Source organism: Numida meleagris, chromosome 8, assembly GCF_002078875.1.
Source record: "Numida meleagris isolate 19003 breed g44 Domestic line chromosome 8, NumMel1.0, whole genome shotgun sequence".
NCBI lineage: Eukaryota > Metazoa > Chordata > Aves > Galliformes > Numididae > Numida > Numida meleagris.
The window spans coordinates 522,600-539,880 of record NC_034416.1 but is presented as its reverse complement, the minus strand read 5'-3'; the positions used below and the strand labels follow the sequence as shown (position 1 = coordinate 539,880).

General features: G+C 55.3%; 1 protein-coding gene across 2 annotated transcripts in view; it reads left to right on the top strand.

Moving 5' to 3' along the window:
• The window catches only part of OPHN1 (oligophrenin 1), a 50,506-nt gene continuing 33,231 nt past the window's right edge, over positions 7-17,281 (top strand). Inside the window, exons 1-2 of one of the 2 annotated variants that reach the window (XM_021405897.1) lie at positions 7-246; positions 14,567-14,662. In XM_021405897.1, the coding sequence (XP_021261572.1) occupies positions 93-246; positions 14,567-14,662 (250 nt within the window). In that variant the 5' untranslated portion in view covers positions 7-92. The remainder of the gene's footprint in view (positions 247-14,566; positions 14,663-17,281) is intronic. The other variant, XM_021405899.1, reaches the window with a different exon arrangement.

Here is a 17,281-nt window from a genome sequence, read left to right as displayed (position 1 = left end):
CGTAGCCCGCCCGCCCCGCAGCCTGCCCGCATCCCGCCCCCTCCCGCAGCGCGATCCCGGCCGTGCCCGGCGCGGAGCGGCCCCGCGCAGCCATGGGGCACCCGCCGCTGGAGTTCAGCGACTGCTACCTGGACAGCCCCGACTTCCGAGAGCGCCTCAAGTGCTACGAGCAGGAGCTGGAGCGCACCAACAAGTTCATCAAGGACGTGATCAAGGACGGCAACGCGCTCATCGCCGCCATCCGCAGTGAGTCCCGGGGGGGCGGCGGCGGGGGGCTCTGCCCCGGCCCCGGGTTCAGCCCCGCGGCGCTGCCTGGCGGCTCTGTGCTGTCAGACGGCTCCGTGCGCCGGTCCCTGCAGCGCTGCCACTGGAATAGGGAACAATGGAACAATGACTGTGTTTTCTTTTCCCAGTGTTCTAAATAAGAATGCTTTTTCTGGAATATAATTGCACATAGCTGTTTCTGGATAGTGTATTTCCTGCTCTGCCCGCGATGCCTTTGGGAGTGCTGTGCCTGCTGTGTGCTGGTGCCCATGCAGGGCTCCCAGGCTCGGCTGCCGAGCTCCCCCGCACTGCGTTGGCGTCAGGACAGCAGAGCTGTGCACGGTGAGGGCGCTCCGTGTCCTTCGCAGCCAGAGCACGGCCGGGGCACACAGGTACCCTCCAGGACGGCCAGCTGCTACGGTCACAGAGTCAGAGAGTTGTAGAACTGGGAGAGCTCAGCCCAGATGCAGCCTGTAGTTCTTCTCTTTGTGTGTGTGTGTGTGTGTTTTTTTTTTCTTTTTAAATAACAATGAGAATGATATCTGACCACACATAGACTTCAGTGCCGGCTCTAAGGGAGACACTTGTTCAGAAGCGCTGAGCCCCTCCAAGCTCCACAGCGGATCTGCCGTCTGCTGCCACCCAGCCCCGTGTCCCAGCCCCACGCTTGCTGCCCTTTGTCCATGCTTTTCCCTCTGGGAGCAATGCATGTACTTTCCCTTTGCTGTCTCTCACAGCTCATCTGTTATTACAAACGTCTGTTGAAATATAGCCCAGGATTCTGCTATTAGTGCTGTGCATGCATCAGGCCAAGGAAAGACAAGAGAACCTGCAGTGCAGGGTGTGCTTGTGTGCTGCTTTCCTTGTCTGCTTGGTCTTGGTTTGTGTTAGCAGGTTTAGCTGCCGCCCTTTTGTTTAGAGCAGCTCAGGGCTCTGTGTTACTGGGGCTGTGTCTGGCATAGCCCGTGTGTGCCCATCTGGAAAACGGCTGCGACAAAGGCTGGTGTGGCCTGAACGCCGGCGTCACAGCTCGGTGGGATGCTGACGTCCTGCAGAGGAAACCGAAGATCTCTGCTCAGACCAGGGAAAAAAAACAACAAAAAAAAAACCAAAAACAAATCAAAACCCGACTCTTCTCGTCAGACCTGCCTGCTATCTGAAGGCTCTGAGCTATTTAGGTTTTGTGTGGGAACGGTTGTTAGCAGTCACCGCAGTCTTACAATTAATATTTACAATGAAAGATAACAGGTTTTCTCTTGTCTGTAGTTGACAGCTGACCCTGAAATGTAAAGAAGAAAGTGGTTGTTAGGGTGGGGCTAAGGGAAAGGTGGGAGGGGACTTGCAGGGAGGGGTGCGATGTGGGACCTGGGCTGCTGGGACCCGCTGGGGGCCGTGCCCTGTGCGTCACACTATGCTGCAGGCTGGGTGTGCCAGGTGCCGGGGTGGTGATCCACCTCACCAAGAGCTGAGCTCTGTGCACCTGGAAGGGTCAGGTCTGCATGTTTGCTGACCCAACCAGCGAATAACCGGAGCAAGATGTAAGGGAGATCGACCCCCGCAGTGCCAGCTGCCTGCTGCTGTCCCCGGCTGGCGGCCTTGCAGCACAGCACCCCAGGAGCAGCGCACCTGGCTGCGTGGAACTGCACATCCCCTGCATTAGGCACATGGCAGCGTCCACGTGGGGTACGGGGAGAAAGGCACGCTGCCTCGTGTGGGTCTGCTGGGCTTCTGCATGACCTGCTGCCAGCAGTCCACATTTAGACCCCAAACCCTGAAACTGCCCAGAGCTGTCTTTTGTTTTCCATTTGCCAAGTCATAGGAAAAACAAGTGAGTGTGAGTCTGCGTGAGGTTCTGCAGAACCCAGGTTTACAGGCTGCTGCTTTGGGCTGTCCTTGGTACCTGGTGCGCAGATGTCCTCTCCTTGGTTGCTTCGTTTGCAGAATTGTCTGGCAAGCTGAAGTTGCATCAACCTGCCTGTTAGGTAGGGAGATCTTAAGTGTGTTCTGACGGAATCTAAACAAGAGAATCCTGCCTGGCATCACTTTAATGTGGTAGCAGCAGAGGCTGGGCCTCCAGTGTCTGAAAAGTGCTGTTTCAGTGACCTCCATTTGGGGGTTTTTGGATTGTTCACAACAGGACTGAACGTGCCAGGTTAAATGCCTCCAGCAGGGATGTCCTGGCAGTGGGTGCGCAGCCGTGACGGAGCTCCCTGCTGCTGGTGCTCACATCCCTGTCCTGCTGCAGGGCAGGGTGCAGTGTGGCACTGAGGGCTGGGGACACTGATGTGAGCCTGGTGCTCAGCGCGCTGAGCTCCTCCAGCCTTTCCAGGGAACAGGAGAAAGCAGTGTGTTGCTGTTTGCCCCAATCCAAGACTGACATGTTACTCATTGAAATGCAGTGTGTGAAACCCTCCTGAGCTCCACGCAGCCTCGGGTCCCGGTGTCTGTTCCTACACTCGTACCACCATGTTGCTGCCACTGTGTTTTTTTCTCAACTGGAAAAAAGAGGGAGTTGTCTGTACATAGGACACCCTGAGATGGCAAAGTAGGAGGTGGTGCCAGATAAGAAATAGAACTGGCTAAAGCAAAGCAAAATATTGGGCAATTGTAATGTAATGATCTTGGACTTCAAAGATAGCAAAAAAGTTACTTTGAGACAAAATAAGAGATATTTTTGTTGCAAAGTTGGCCACATCCTTCCCTGTTCATGCCAGAAGTGCTCAGAACTGCTGGAAGTGCCAAGTGACTGTTTCAGTCCCACATGCTGCCCCAACACCGCAGCACGCAGCGGGAGCCCCTGCACCGCCATGGCCATGTCCCCACGCTGCAGGGCTGCCCCCAGCTCCGGGCGGGAGGAAGGACGAGGAGCTCCGGGCGCCTGCGCTGCACCTCCCAGGGAGCGCCGTGTTGCTGTTCCCAGCGGGTACAAGGTGCAGTCGTGCTCAGCATACAGGTGTGAAAGGCAAAGAACCACGTGTGCAGGGAGGCTGCTCTGCGGTGCCGTGCACATCTCTTCCTGGCAGTGCCAGTCCCTGACACGGAGCTGTGCGTCTGGAAGCACAGAGCTAGGCAGCGTTGTTGTCATAGCGATGCTTCACTTACATCGTTTTCTTTCTGCGGCTCGGTACGCTGCCTTGTTTTACTTTTTGTTGTTGTTTTGGTGGGGCTCGCTGCTTTCTGCTGTGTGTGTGGTTATTTATGCAGAAGCATCCATCTTTCCTGGTCTTTGATCTTCTTGTGCAATTACATATCAAGTGGAGTTTGATAAATGTCAAGTTGAGGCTGTTTTTATTAATTGCGAGTGCTACAAAGGTCTAAGCTGGCTTTTGAAGCTGAAGAGCTTTGAGATCTCATGCAGATGTTGCATACATGCTTTTGAACTCCGTTTCTGCACGGTGCGTAGTTTTGCAAATTGCTTCTGAATTTGCATGCCAGTTAACCAGCTTCTCCAGGCAGCGTGAGCGTTTCATCCTGGAAAGACAGCACTATGAAGGAACGCACAGAGGTGTCTGTGCCTGCAAAGTGCACCGTGATCTATACAGAAGAGAGCAGACAGGTGTTGCTCTCCACAAAGCAGCTGCTCGCACCCATCGGCGCCGTGCAGCAGCCCCAGCAGCGCTGCTCAGCGTGGGGCTCTGTGCCACCAGAGCTGCAGGGCCATCAGAGCCCTCAGCAGATCCAGGCGCTGCCATAAGGGACAGTGCTTGAGGACTCAGTGCTTCGGAGTGCAGAAAGCAGCGTGTCGGGAATATGAAATACTTTAATGAGATTAAAGCAGCCCTGGAGTGCCTGTCTGATTCCCGCAGAGCCCCGTGTGCTATTTCATGTGAAGTCTGTAAACAAAGGCTTGAACCCCTTACGCTGAGATTTCTGGCTGTTGGCATGGTGTCGTAGATCCAGGCACTATTTTTTGCCCTTGTGCAAACAAGGCTGAAGCTCCTCTGCAGAGGGGTGGAAGAGGAAGGTGCTCCATGCCCTGCGTGCCCCTTGGCTGCTGGCACACAGAGCACTGGAGCTGTGTGGGCAGACGTGAGCTGTGCGCTGGGCATTGAGGTGCTGGCACTGAGAGACTCTGCAGAAAGCCTGAGCCAGCGTGTGCTGCCTTCATGGGATGCACATGGAACCCTTCTGTGCGGGTTCACAGAGCTCATCCGTGCGGGTGCACGGAGCTGTTCCGTGGGGGGGTACTGAGCCCGGCTGTCTCACAGAAAGGCTCTCCTTCATCTGCCTGCTGCACTCGGGGTGTCTGGTTTTGTGTAAACAGTTCACTGGTTAGGCGGGTGTGAAGAGCTGCTGTGCGCCCGGGATCACGGTGCTGCTTAAACACGGCTCTGTTCTCCTCTCCTCCGCTTGGATCCTTGCACTTCCCTGTGCTCAGGCAGCGCTCAGCACCTGAGCTGTGCACTGAGCTGTGCAGGACCAGGCCCAGAGCCGGAGTGACGGGCAGGGCGCTGGGAGCGTGGGCTGGCTCTGCTCAGCCTGGCCCGTCCACCCTCCCTGCATCCGGAGGTGGTGTTTGTCGTTACACCAGCTCAGGGACGTGTTATCAGAACGATAAAAGCAGCTTCCGAGGAATGTGTTTGGGACACAGCGCTGCGGGGAGCCTGTCTGGAGCTGCTGACAGAGCAGGCGGCTCCAAGTGCTCCTGCATGAACTGGGGCCGGCTGCGTTCAGCCCTGTGTCCAGACCCCTGCCTCTTCACCGTCCATGTGAAGTAGGGGGCTCTGGAAAGCTCCACAGGCACAAAGCTGCTGCTTGCCCCCGGTGCTTTCTCTTTGGCCTGCTACTGAAGCAGCGAGCTGCCTTGGGATGTCCCTGGGGCAGGGATGGCTCGCTGCCATAGGGACGCCTTCCCCCCTCTTTCCTGGAGCGAGTTGCCATATAGCAGTTAGTGTTAAGCTGTTCCTGGACTTCAGCTGGGGAAAAATGACTTGCTGGAAAATACAACACGTCCCTCTAGCAGTAATATCTGCTTGCGTTTTCCTGCTCCTTGCTGCTCTTCTCCAGCAAGGGCTGCTCAGATGCCCACTGGCACGTGCTGAAAATTCCTTCCTTCCTTGCTTGGCTATTGCAGCCACTGCTTTCCAATCCTTGTCCTAGCCCTTATAGGAAGGTTTTCAGAATCTCATGGAGTTACTATTGATAACTTTAATTTTTTTCTCCTAATTTCTCAGCTTTTGTTGTCTGAAAAGATAGCAAACCAGCTTAAAAGCCATACATTGCATATGGGGCACCTCTTCAATCAAGCAGGTTACGCTCTATAAGTTAAGGACGTCGAGGACATACTAATTTAGCCAAGAACCATTCTTTTACCACATTTCTCCTCTGCCGAGAAGAACACAGGAGCAGAACAAGAGCCTTCACATAGCATTGAAGGGAGCTGTGTGCTCCTGAGCATCTCTGAGGAGCAGTGCTGGGCATGGCTGTCTGCACCCTCCTGCTGCGGTGGGGTGGCAGCCGGGGCAGCGCGCAGAGCTCGGCACATCCCGAGCTGGCAGGTGCCTGGGTGTCTGCACGGAGAAACCGCAGTGCTCAGCGGTGCTGGTACGAGCAGGGGACTGATAGTGCTTCAGCTTTGGGTCACTGATGCGGTTGGATGTGCGTAAAGATACCTGCCTCACCTGGGTCCTTTCACTGAGAAATCTCTTCATTTTTTCCCTATGGACCTATCTCTGCCTTCCTGAGGGGAATGGAACTCGAGCCCCAGTGCCGCGGTGCTAAAGCAGTGCTCAGCTTACAAAGTTCTTTGTGTGTCCATGTGGCAGCACAGCAGGGCAGCTCACGTGCCACTGCCAGCTCTTCTGCTGAGCACTTCTGCTCCCGCGCGGTGTGTTCGGGCGGGTGGAAGAAGGGGGACTCCCCGCAGCCCGGCAGGCAGCAAAGGAGCTCATTCTCCTGGGATTTAGGCACCGTGCACATAATTGGATGTCCCTAGTTGGTGCAGATCTAAAACAGATGTGCCTTAATCAGAAACTAACTAACTAACGAAGAAAACAAAGCAAGCCACCCCAAAAACCTAATCTGCAGAAACAAGCAGGAAGGAAAAGGAGCGTGCACGGTATCTGCGTGCTCCAGGAGCGAGGCAGAACTTTCCCTTGCTCCTCGCTGTGCATTTGTTAGATCTCGCTTTGCTGCTGAGCACAGCAGGACAGGCCAGGCAGCCTTGTGCCCACACGCTGGCTCTGGGCAGGGCCGGCTCCTGCTGGCTGCAGCCGCTCCAGGCGCCTCCTGGGGAGGGCTTGGGGTGGGAAGCACCGGGCAGCGCTTCCTGCCTCGCCCCGTCCCCTGCTGCTGCAGCACAGATGCTGCTGGAGTGTGTTGTGGTCCGGTGTCATCCCGCTTAAAGCAAGCCAACACGCTGTATTTTGGGGGGGCTTTTCCCAGCCCAGGTCTGCACCCCAATCTGCTTCCCAGCACTGTGCCCATGCAGGGAAGCAGCGTCCATGCAGCAGGGAGCTCAGCCAGCGGGAACACAGCTGCCTGCTTTCCTGGGAAACCGCCGGCGGGGTGGGGATGATGGCAGTGTGGGAGCCCTGAGATCAGCTGCATGCATCGTCACACGGGCAGGATCACAGCACTGAGGAGCTTTCATGTGTTTAAGTGTGTTTGCTCTTCTGCCACACACGAGACATGCACTCAGCTTTTCTTCCATCTTCTGTTGCCTTTCTTGGCCCGTTCCCTGGAAGGATGTGGGTGTTATCCATGTTTTGTAACGTGTCTGAAAATCCACAGCTCGCAGCAGCGCTGCTGCTGACTAAAGCGTTTCCTCTTGAGTCACCATGTGAGGACTCAGCTTTTCTGCCTTTTTCCTTGAGAAATGCTTTGAATACTTTAGTTAATAATTCTGTTGGTAGCACGCTGGTAACTGCAGATGTGGCTTCCCCGTTCGCCTGCCAGCTTTCTGTGGGTGGCTTCAGCAGCGCTGTGCACGCTAGTGATGTGCGGCAGGGTGCTGTGCCGTGCTGTGCCGTGCTGTGCCGCAGGAGAGCAGAGCTCCAAGCTGCCCACTGGCACGTCCCCCAGCCCCAGGTGTGCATCTGGGCTGGTTTCAGCAGGAGCTGCTGCCTGCATGAACGAGCTGACCATGGCCATGGGTGTCCTGTGCCATGGGTGTCCCCGTACCGTGGGTGTATGGCCACAAAAGCCATGTCCTGTCCCCAAAATGAGCGCTGCTCAGCGCTTGGTCTTGAGAATTACAAAGTTTCTGTGCAGTCTGGAGAACCCTGATGAAAAAGAATGGCGAACTTTTTCCAGTGAACAACTAGCTCTATTTTACAGGCGTTGAACGTGCCAAAAGGAAACTGCTGGTGAAGATCAGCAGGCAACAATTACTGAACGTTAAATAAATGTTTTATTCTATAGGAGCAGCTGATAATTGTGAGGTTTAAGCCTTTGGAAACTTCTCCTTTTGGTGGTGTGGAGTTCTGCGTGGTTTCGCTCTGAGCTGCAGGCTGCTCGCTGCTGTCAGGATCCCTCTGCTGGGAGATGCCACCCTCCAGCTGCTGCTGGGTTTGTGTTTCTGGGACGCATTCAGAAGGACCCTTTGTAGCCGGTGTCCTTTTTGTCGCTGAGTTCTCCGTCGAGGTAAATGTACGGTCACGGTCATGTGCTGTTTAAGTGGTGATAAGTCTGAGATAAAGCTTCTAAATGGAAAGTAGAACAGACTTCATGGCAGCTTCCAAGCTGCTCTCTGCAGTGTTCCCCCTCCGTTTTTGTCTAGTTTCTGTTCCTTCAGCCAGGACTGATTACAAAGTGCTGAGCCTAGATCTTTTTTAAACAAGAATAATTTCCTTAATCTTACTGAACAGTGCAGCTGTGAAAACAAGGAACGACAAACGGGACCTGTTGCTGTGCTGTCGGGCTGCCAAGCGGGGGCCTGCAGGTCTACGGCAGCGGCTGACCCTGTGCAGGCACCGCACCCGAAGGGGAACCTGCTGCGGTGCCCAGGGAGGTGTGTGGCCGTGGGGGGTGGGCAGGGCACCGGTGCTGCCATGCAGGCGTTCTGCTCGGCCTGCGGTGCCCAGCCGAGGGCTGACCCCTCGGTGACGGGGCAGTTCTCAGAGGAGCCCCATCGCCGCTGGGACCTCGCTGGTTCCCCAGTGTCCGGGGCAGGATGCTGTTGGCGGCTGGTGCCCGGCTGCCCGCAGCAGCACGGTGAGGGCAGGGCGATGCGGGGTGCAGCCTGCAGACCTTGCCTCCTTGCAGGCCCTGGGCGTGAAGTGGCCACACGTGAGGGCTGCAGCCTGTGCCAGCACGGAGCGGGCCCACCACCCTCAGCCATGCCGTGGGACTCCTGGGCTCCTGCCTGGCCTTCCTCCCAGGGGAGCTCTGCATCCCCCCAAGGGTTGAGCTGTGCTGTGTGACGGGAGGCAGCGCTGGGCCGGCTCGTGCCCTCGGCTGCAGAGCTTGGGCTGGGACGGCTCCGCCGGCGCTGCCGATCATGAGACCTCCCTGTGGGGACTGCTCGCGCTCTGCCCCGGAAAAGAGCCTCTTGTTTGCGTGTTTGTTTTCACTGTTCTCATACTGCTTGTACAGCGGGGAGCTGCAGGGAGCTGCGGCTCACAGAGCACACCCTCCTGCTGCCCGCGCCAGGGCCGTGCTGCCAGCAGCTGGTGGTCAGCCCTGTCCTGCTTGGCCCTGCCTGGAGCTGCCATTAACTGCCGTGCCCGGTGTCTGCAGGGCCACCTCCCTTCAGTTTGCCCTTCCTAAAACACCATCTGCTCACCGTGGCTCAGCGTGTTCCCTGCAATGAGGCTGCTCAGCACCCTGATGCCCTGTCTGCAGGGCTAGGGAGGGCTTAGAAGAGGATGGCAGCAGCAGTACGATGCACAGGGAAATGCCTGCATCAGTAGGTACGTGTGTACACCCAGTGGAGCCGGCACCCACCGTGCCCTGCTCCCGCCTGCCCGCCCAGCCCAGGCCTCACTGCTAGCAGCAGGCGGCTAGGCGCTGCCCTGGGCACTGCCGGCCCCTCCTGCCCCACGGTCGGGATTTGCTCTTCTCCTCATTGCAGAAACACCACCCCACCCTCGTCTCGAGCTCAGCTTCAGGCTCTCAGAAGGCTCTCTTTCATTGCTCGAGTTTAATAAACTGCAGGGAGGTGATGAATAATTTTGTCTTTTACTGGTTCTTCCGTTTAGACAGTGAGTAGTCTGAAATTTATGCAGGCCTAGGGAGAAGACCCCACTGAGAAGGAAACATGGCCGCAGCCCTTTGGTGCACCATGGAACGTGCTTTCCTTCACATCACTGCAACTCAGGCGAAGGACAGAAGATACGCGTTGCCTCGGCAGTCATGCTGTGCTCCGCTGGAGCTGAGTTCTGACTGAAACGGGGCTTTTGTGCTGTGTGGGTTTGGGATGAAGCAGCGAGCAGTGGGCAGAGTGCAGTGAGCGCATGGCGGCAGGACGCTCGCCAGCTCCTGTGATCCTCTGGGGCTGTAGGATCTCATCCCGAATGCAGCCCTTGTGAAAACCTGGAGTTGAAATGAAGAAGACATGGTTGTTTTCCCTCTGACATACTGGGTGAGCGCCTGGACATGCAGGATTGAGATAAACTGCAGCTGTAGCGTTTCTTAACTCACATTTCAACATTTTTGCTGATTTGTAAGGCTGCTAACCATTTTTAACCTGCATTTCAGTGAGCCACGTGTTCTGCCCTGGCTGCCTCCTTCCTTTTTCCTGTTTTGCTGAAGGAACTGCCCCAGCTTTGTGGAACTGCTGGGTGAGGTTGAAATGCCATAAAAATGCCAGAGGTGAAGCGTTCTTTCAGGAGTTGAGCATTCAGAGCCGAGTTCTGCCTCTTGCTTATGGTGAGCAGCATTAATTTGTGACTGTTGCCAATGCAGCAGAAGTAACTTTGCAGCAGCAGTGATGCTGTGGTGCAGCTCTGTGGAGACAGCAGTGGGTACCTGTGCCCTGCCTGCCAGCCCAGGGAGCAGCCTGTGCTCGTTTGCATTTTTGGAGGGTTTTGTTCTTTCTTGCATTTCACCAATTGAGCTGATCCATTGCCCACGTCAGAGCTGGCAGCTGGGGAAGGCTGGAGGGCTCCTTGGGAGCTGGTTGGGAGCAGCCTTGGGGCTGTGGCAGAGCTGCTGTGCTGGGTTCCGCCGTGTTTGGTATCGCACCTTGCGGCTCACGTTGGGCATTTGTTTCTGGCAAATGGAAAACCCAAGTCAGCATTTGTAGAATGGCCTTTGTGGAATGTGTCAGTGTTCCTGAATCCCCACAGATCCAGAAAGCTGCAGGGCACTTGCAGAGAACCTGCCAGCGTTAAAGCAGAGCGCTGTCTGCTCGGAAACGGGCCGTGTTTAATTGCCTGCCAAGAAGCATCTCTCGTGCACCGAGCAGCCGTGGTGCCGTTTCCCTAGCAAGGCTCTTCTGTGGCTTTGGGACTGCCTACAGGGCTAACCGGAAGATTTTTATTTCTTTTTCTCATCTGAAAAAATCAACATGTTTTTGTGTTCAGGCAGCTGTAGAGTACTGTTCCTGACGGCACTGAGTCAGGGCTGATTACTCACCGCCTTAATGACACATCTGTGCGCAGCCAGGGCAGCTCCATTGATTTCAGAGTTGAGGCATGCTGGTGGGACCACGTCTGGGGATTTGGTGGAGTCAGCGCACGCTGTGTGACTGCAGCGGCCCCGGCCCCGCGCTGTGTGCCGGCTGGAAGGCTGCGCTGCAGGCAGCGCTCTGAGCCGCGGGGCCGGGCACACATGTGAAACCTCCGCTCTTGGACGGCAGCATGGATGAACTCCTTTATACTGCAACTCCCTGCAAAATTATTCAGTGGGAGTTACTAACAATGGAGACATTCTCTCCCTTTCAGGGATTACAGCCCTCTCTTTCTCGTGGCAGAGAAGTGGAGTTTCTCGTGTTCTGCGTATCCCATTGCGCAGCGCTCTGCAGGGCAGTAGAAAAAGTTCTGAAGTGACCAAAGCTGAGGAAGAATGTGAGGGCATCGTGTCCGGGGCACACGAGGCAGCACGGCCCTGCCTTGCTGCAGCACAGAGGTGTCGGTGGCCCTGCAGCCATCGCCAGCAGCTGCTGCTGGTGTTCTGGTTTTGGGGACACAGGGACACGTTTCACTTGGCAGCAGAGGACCACTATGATCCCATGGATGTTTGGAATGAGGAACCCCATTTTCTTTGCTGAACGGAACCTGGGGCACATCCTTGAGTAGCTGCAGTCTCTGGAGGTGATTTTATATACACATAAATATAACAAAGTGTCCTTCGTGCAGTTCATGTGTCTGTGCAGGGGCTGCACCAGGTGCTCGTTCCCCCCTTTGACCTCATCTTTTGTAGAAGAGCAGGTTACTGTGGCCACAGGTTGTGAAAGCCAGCACTGTGTGCTGAATGCTGCGAGGAAGAGGAGTCCTAAAGGATTTCTGATCAAATTCATTTTGCTGCGTTCCCATGGAAACAAGCCGTGCTGAGCCGACAGGGCCTTAATGCTGACGTGAAGCCATCATATGTTCTGGTGTTGGACAGGACGAGCTGTGCCTGCTTTCTGATGAGCTGTCCTGGCTTGTAATTAGAGCCCCACGCTCCTGCACCTCTCTGCTCCCTGCACGCTGCTGGGGCCGAGCAAACCCCAGGGCTGTCACGTCCAGCTCTGTGCTGTGGGTGTGAAAGGCTGGGAATGGGCAGGAGCTGCATGCCTGGCAGCCGTGTGTTTGCATCAGAGGGGAGGAAGATGAGGGGAAATGCAGGCACTGTGCCTGGGGGCTGTTGTGCATCACGGGTACGGCCCTCGCGCTGTTCCTGCTGCGGCTGGCTGCCAGCAGGCACTTCTGCAGCTGGGGCAGGTGCCAGAACCATCCCTGCTTTCATTTGCCAATAAACTCCCATCACAGCAATAGTGGTCTTCTTACTATAACAGTACCCAGTGCTGTCTTTATAGTGTATATATAGGATTTGTCAGAAATCAGTGTTCAGCCAAGGCTCCATACGTGTGCAAAGACGCGTAATGTTGGCCTGCAGGAATCTGGTTTCCATTAAGTGATCTCTGAGAGCCATGCCAGACCTTAACAGCACTGCTTCTCCCTCCAGCTGATTCAGTTCCTTCCTAACCCTAGACCTGGTGTGATTGCTCTCTGTGCAGAATCCATCTGCAAGTATCTCATGCTCTGTCCGGGGCACCTCCAGGGCTGTTCCCTGGGCACCCCTCACCTTCTTGGATCAGGGAACATGCCCATGCATGGAGCCTTGCCCAGGTGGCAGCTCCCTGCGATGGCAGCGTGTGCTGGGGACGTGGTGACAGCTGCCACTGCCCTTGTTCTTGTGCTGGCTTTCCCTGTGTGGATTCCGAGTGGATCGCAGCTGCATCCCGGCTTTGATTCATGTTGGGGGGTTTCCTGTGGGGATGGAAAGCCACCGAGATGGGAAATAAATGGTGCTGTACAGCAATCCCTATACTGCAAGGAAAGGAAGAGAACGGGAGCTGGCGCTGAGTACCCACTGGTGCTGCTGGGAGCTGCTGGGAGCCGTGAACTCTGAGGTGTGGTTGGGATGAGGACCGAGGAGGCGGTGCTGGTGCTGGGGCCTGGGGCCAGCAGTGAGAATGAGGGCATCCCTCCAAAAAGAGAATAAATTCCTGTGCCGAATGAAACCCAACGGTGCCAGACCCATTCAGGGGCTCTGGCCTTTTTTTGCCATTAAGCTAACGTGAGATGTGGTTTATAGCGTGTCCACCTGGCTTTGCTTCGGCTTGAAACTTGGCAAGTAAAGCTCCAGGCCAGACAGCTTTTTGAAAGGAAAATGTAACTTCAATCAGTTCATACGGTTTCTTTTTTTCTGGTTGAAAATATATTGTGTTTGGCTTTTTCAAATCCTCTGTTCTTGCCCTACCCCATTCCTATAAAAAGGAGAAAAAGGAAAGCAGCTGGCCAAGGAACATTCTGATAGCAGGGCGAAGCGCTGTGCTGACACACGAGGGAAAGGTGCTGCGTGTCCCTCGGGTTAGGGCTGGGGTCGGTGTTAGGGTCGGGGTTAGGGCTGACAGACCCCAGCAAGGTGTGGGGAGCAGCTGGGGCGGTCACAGGCTGCCAGCAAGGGGACGGTCAGCAGGGAGGAACAAAGCTTTGCCTGAGTGAGGAGTGAATAGGAGCCTCTGGGCTCGGCTTTGAGCGTGTGAATGCACTGAATGCTGCGGGCACTGAAAGTGAATTATTTGTGGAGGGTTTCCACCGAATTAATGACATCATTCTGTGCGAGAGTTCACGCAGTTACGCTGGCGCTCTCAGGCTCTCCTAGCAGCTGGTTGCTAAATAGCCACATTCAGGCTTGAATCTGCCCATTGAAGGGCAAAGTTCTGACCCTTCTGAGGAAGCTGCTGCAAGTAGCAGCGAGGAGCTCGGGGCTGAGCCGTGCCTCCAGTTCTGTGTCCTCTTCCTCTCTTCAGGCCAGAAATGCAGATAGTAGCCCGGACTTAAGCAGGGACAGTTCCTCACTAATTTGTATTACTTTTTGTTCACAACCTTCATTTTTGGCCTCTGCACACCGACCTCTGCTCCTTCACCTCTTCCACGTTTCTAACTTCCTGAATTCCACAGCACTCCAGCCCCGGTGCTCCTCCACCGAGGAGTCTGGTCTGGGACTGTGCAGTCCAAAGTTAGGGAAAACAGCACTGTAGACCAAGGTCTAAAATGATTCGTTTGCTTTTGCGTTAGCGTCTATGCCCTGCTGGCTGTACGTAAGGTGAGGTCAGCCTGCCTGAGCCTCAGGTGTTTGCTGCTGGAAAAAGACTACACCACCAGCGCCGATGCGTGGCTGCCATCCCCGCGCCTGCGTCCCCCGCTGCCGCCCCTCAGGTCGCTGCGTCGCCTGGGGCTGCCCCGCATTCGTGGTGCCCCGTCCCTGGTGGAGTGCTTCTGCCAATGTAATCACAGCCACATAAACAAAGGAGCCACTCAGAAAGCTGCGGAGCAGCCACACAGGATGCGAAGACACAAAGGATCCCTTTGGCTGGAAATGTCTCTGCAAAGTCCAAAAATAATTGGGGCTGAGCTGCAGCACCTCAGGAAGTGTCCCTGCCCCGGGCCGGGAGCTCCCTCGGCAGCTGCTGCGGTGTCTGACCCCAGGGGCTCTTGGTTTGGGTCCTGCACTTTCCTCGTGATTATTTCTGCCTCTACACAAACCAACCAACTGCTCTACACAAAGCAACCAGAAGCAAATTCATGGTGACACTGGGTTGTTTTTAACCACATCACTATACGTTGTTTTTTTTTCCATTCAGAGTAAATTTCCCAAGGGTTCTGTATAAGCACTGCAAGAGCACAGCCTTCTCTCTGCCCTTTTCCAGGTTACTCCTCGGCGGTACAGAAGTTCTCCCAGACTCTGCAGTCCTTTCAGTTTGACTTTATCGGTGACACCCTAACAGATGATGAGATTAATATTGGTAAGTTTTCTTCTTTTTGATGCAAACTTTCACCTACTGAGAAAGTCTCTCTCTTTAGGAATCTGCCTATACTGATGGTTTCTGAACAGAACCAGGACCAGGTTCCTCATGTGATGCGGGTGCTCACATCAGCTCTCCGTGGTCCCACTGTGCCCAGCCAGCACTGGCACGATGTGCTGCAGGGTTCCCCTGCTGTCCCCTCCCCTGGTGGTCCTGCAGCTCAACCCATGTCCCCGTGTCCCCCGTGCAGAGGGAGCGCGAGGTGCTTGGCCTCATGTCCTGAGCCCACTGGGTGCTGCTGCTTTTGCTGCTTGGCTCTGCTGCAGGCATCTTGCAAGCACAGAGCAGCCCCGAGCTGCTCTGCAAAATGCACCAGGCTGCAGACTGCCAGTAACAGCATACTGTTGGATGTATTGTTGTATGGGAAATAGTCCCCAGTCAGTGTCTGCATGGAAGGGAAGCCTATGGCATGTGTGTCTTGCTGCTCCCCACACATCTGGTTTGGGATTAGCAATCCAGAGTGTTTCCCCCTGCCAGCCCAGCACACGCTGTGCACATTGCACAGCTGCCAGCTGCACCCAGGGAACACAAGGAGCACCCAAAACACAACGTGTTTCAGAGTGCTCCTACTGCTGGCTGAGCTATCGCATTGCTTTAGGGGGGCTGGGGCAGGAGGGGGCATGCTGGGAACAGCGGGAGATCTCCCACTGCAGTGGAGGCTGTGGGGCACTTCTGAAATAATGGCAGCTTCTGTCAGGCTGCTGGGGGCTGCAAGTGGGACATGCTGATGTCAGGTCTCAGCTGTCGCTGGAAGGGGAAGGAAGTAGATCCTGCTCTGCTGGTTGTGTTATTTAAAGCTGTTCAAAGCTGATTGTGGCGTGCCCTTCAAAATCTAATTCCCTTTATGGGAAGTTGCTAGGTGAAGCCTCCTGGAAGTGAGTCAGCGTCCAAACCTAATGGAAATAGAGGTGCTGCATTTCCAAACACATCTGGGTAATGCAGGGAGAGTCACTGCATTGTAAAGAGCCTTGGGGGAGCAGAGGGGTTTAAAGCAAGCAGCTGTATGGGGAGTGGAGCAGAGAGGAGATGTAAAACACTTAAAGGGGCGAAACAAGCTTTTTTTTCCCTAGTTCTGTTTTTGCTGAGACATTTTTGCTTTGCTTTTTTGAGAAGAGGGCCAGATCACCTGATATGAAAATGTCCGAGTTGTGTTCCTCCTCCTGCAGCAAGCCTGTAGTAACTGCTCAGGGCTGAGCTGCTCTGCAAGTCTTTCTCGTTCCCAAAAGACGAGCAGGGTGTTGGCATCTCTGCAGCAGCTCCAGAAGCTGTCAGGCTTCTGAAGAACACAGATGTGTGCGAGCGTAGGAGCTGATCTGATGCACAGCATATGGGAACGAAGCAAAACATGACTGAGCTCTTATCGCACTTCAGGGAACGCGTTTAATCTGTAAATACAACCAGTGCTGCGCTTTCTTCTTTTCGTGTGGGCAGACGTGGAGCTCACACCCGTGCACCCAAGGCAGTGGCTTTGAGCAGCTGGCACTGCAGCCGGAGCCATGGCTCTGCGGAGCGCAGGGGCTGCTCTGCGGCTGCAGCCAGGCCACGAGTGCCTGCGTTCTTCCTGGAGGGGAAGAAAAGCACATCCAGCGAAAATTCTAGGCGCTGACATTTTGCCTATACCTCCAGGGCTGGAGGCTTTTCCTCCCTGTGTTAATTCCTTTGCTAGCTCAGGCTCCTTGCTCTTGGCTCCTGGCACCTGTGTGTGCACCTTGGATTTCATGCAGTTGTGAGTAACCACGGGGCAGCCAGCCTGCCAGCCCTGCAGTGGGACGGTGCGCTGCAGGGACGCTGCTGCGTGGGGCTCTGAATCCTTCACCGTGGAGCAGAACTCAGAAAGCACTGACTCATCAGGAAAGCTGTGCTGTGTGTTGATGGTGCCAGCTGAGTGACTGCATCACGAGGCTGTGGTTTCTCTGTTTTGTGTCTGCCTCAGCAGCTGCAGAATGAGTCCAGTAACTCTGCAATTTCACGCTGGCTCGCTGCACAGCAGCATTACGGCTGCTTTCAGCAGGACAGGTGCTTTTCCAAAGGTCTTGCCTGTGGATGTGGGGCCCTCAGCTTGAAGATGGGGCAAAAATCCATCCTGTCCCTTACCTGTGGCACAAGCTATTGCTGCACGTGCCTCTCTATGTGTGTGGTTCGTTCCCTTGTGGCTGTCCCTGCTGAGAACCCTTGGGGCTGCCCTCTGGAGCTCTGCGGCAAGCCGCTGTGCTGGGCCACCTTTTGGTTAGTTGTCAGATATTCTTTGAATTGCTCTGCATGGTTTGATATGAGTGCAGAGTCTGACCTACAAGCAAAGGGATTCCAGTAGATGTTACAGAGAAAGCCCTGCTGTGTGCTGCTTGCAGGTGCTGCTGCCGCTCCCAGAGTTGGGGGCTGTGCGTGGGAGCATCTCCCAGCAGCGCAGCCCTGTGCCCGTTCCCTCCCTCCCACGCAGTTCCCAGATCTGCTCACGCAGCTGGAAGAGCCCCAGGGCTCCATACACAGCCCTGCACAGGTAGATGGCTGCCCAGAACTGGGGCTTCTGCACTTCTCATTTCAGTGATGTGACTGCTTACA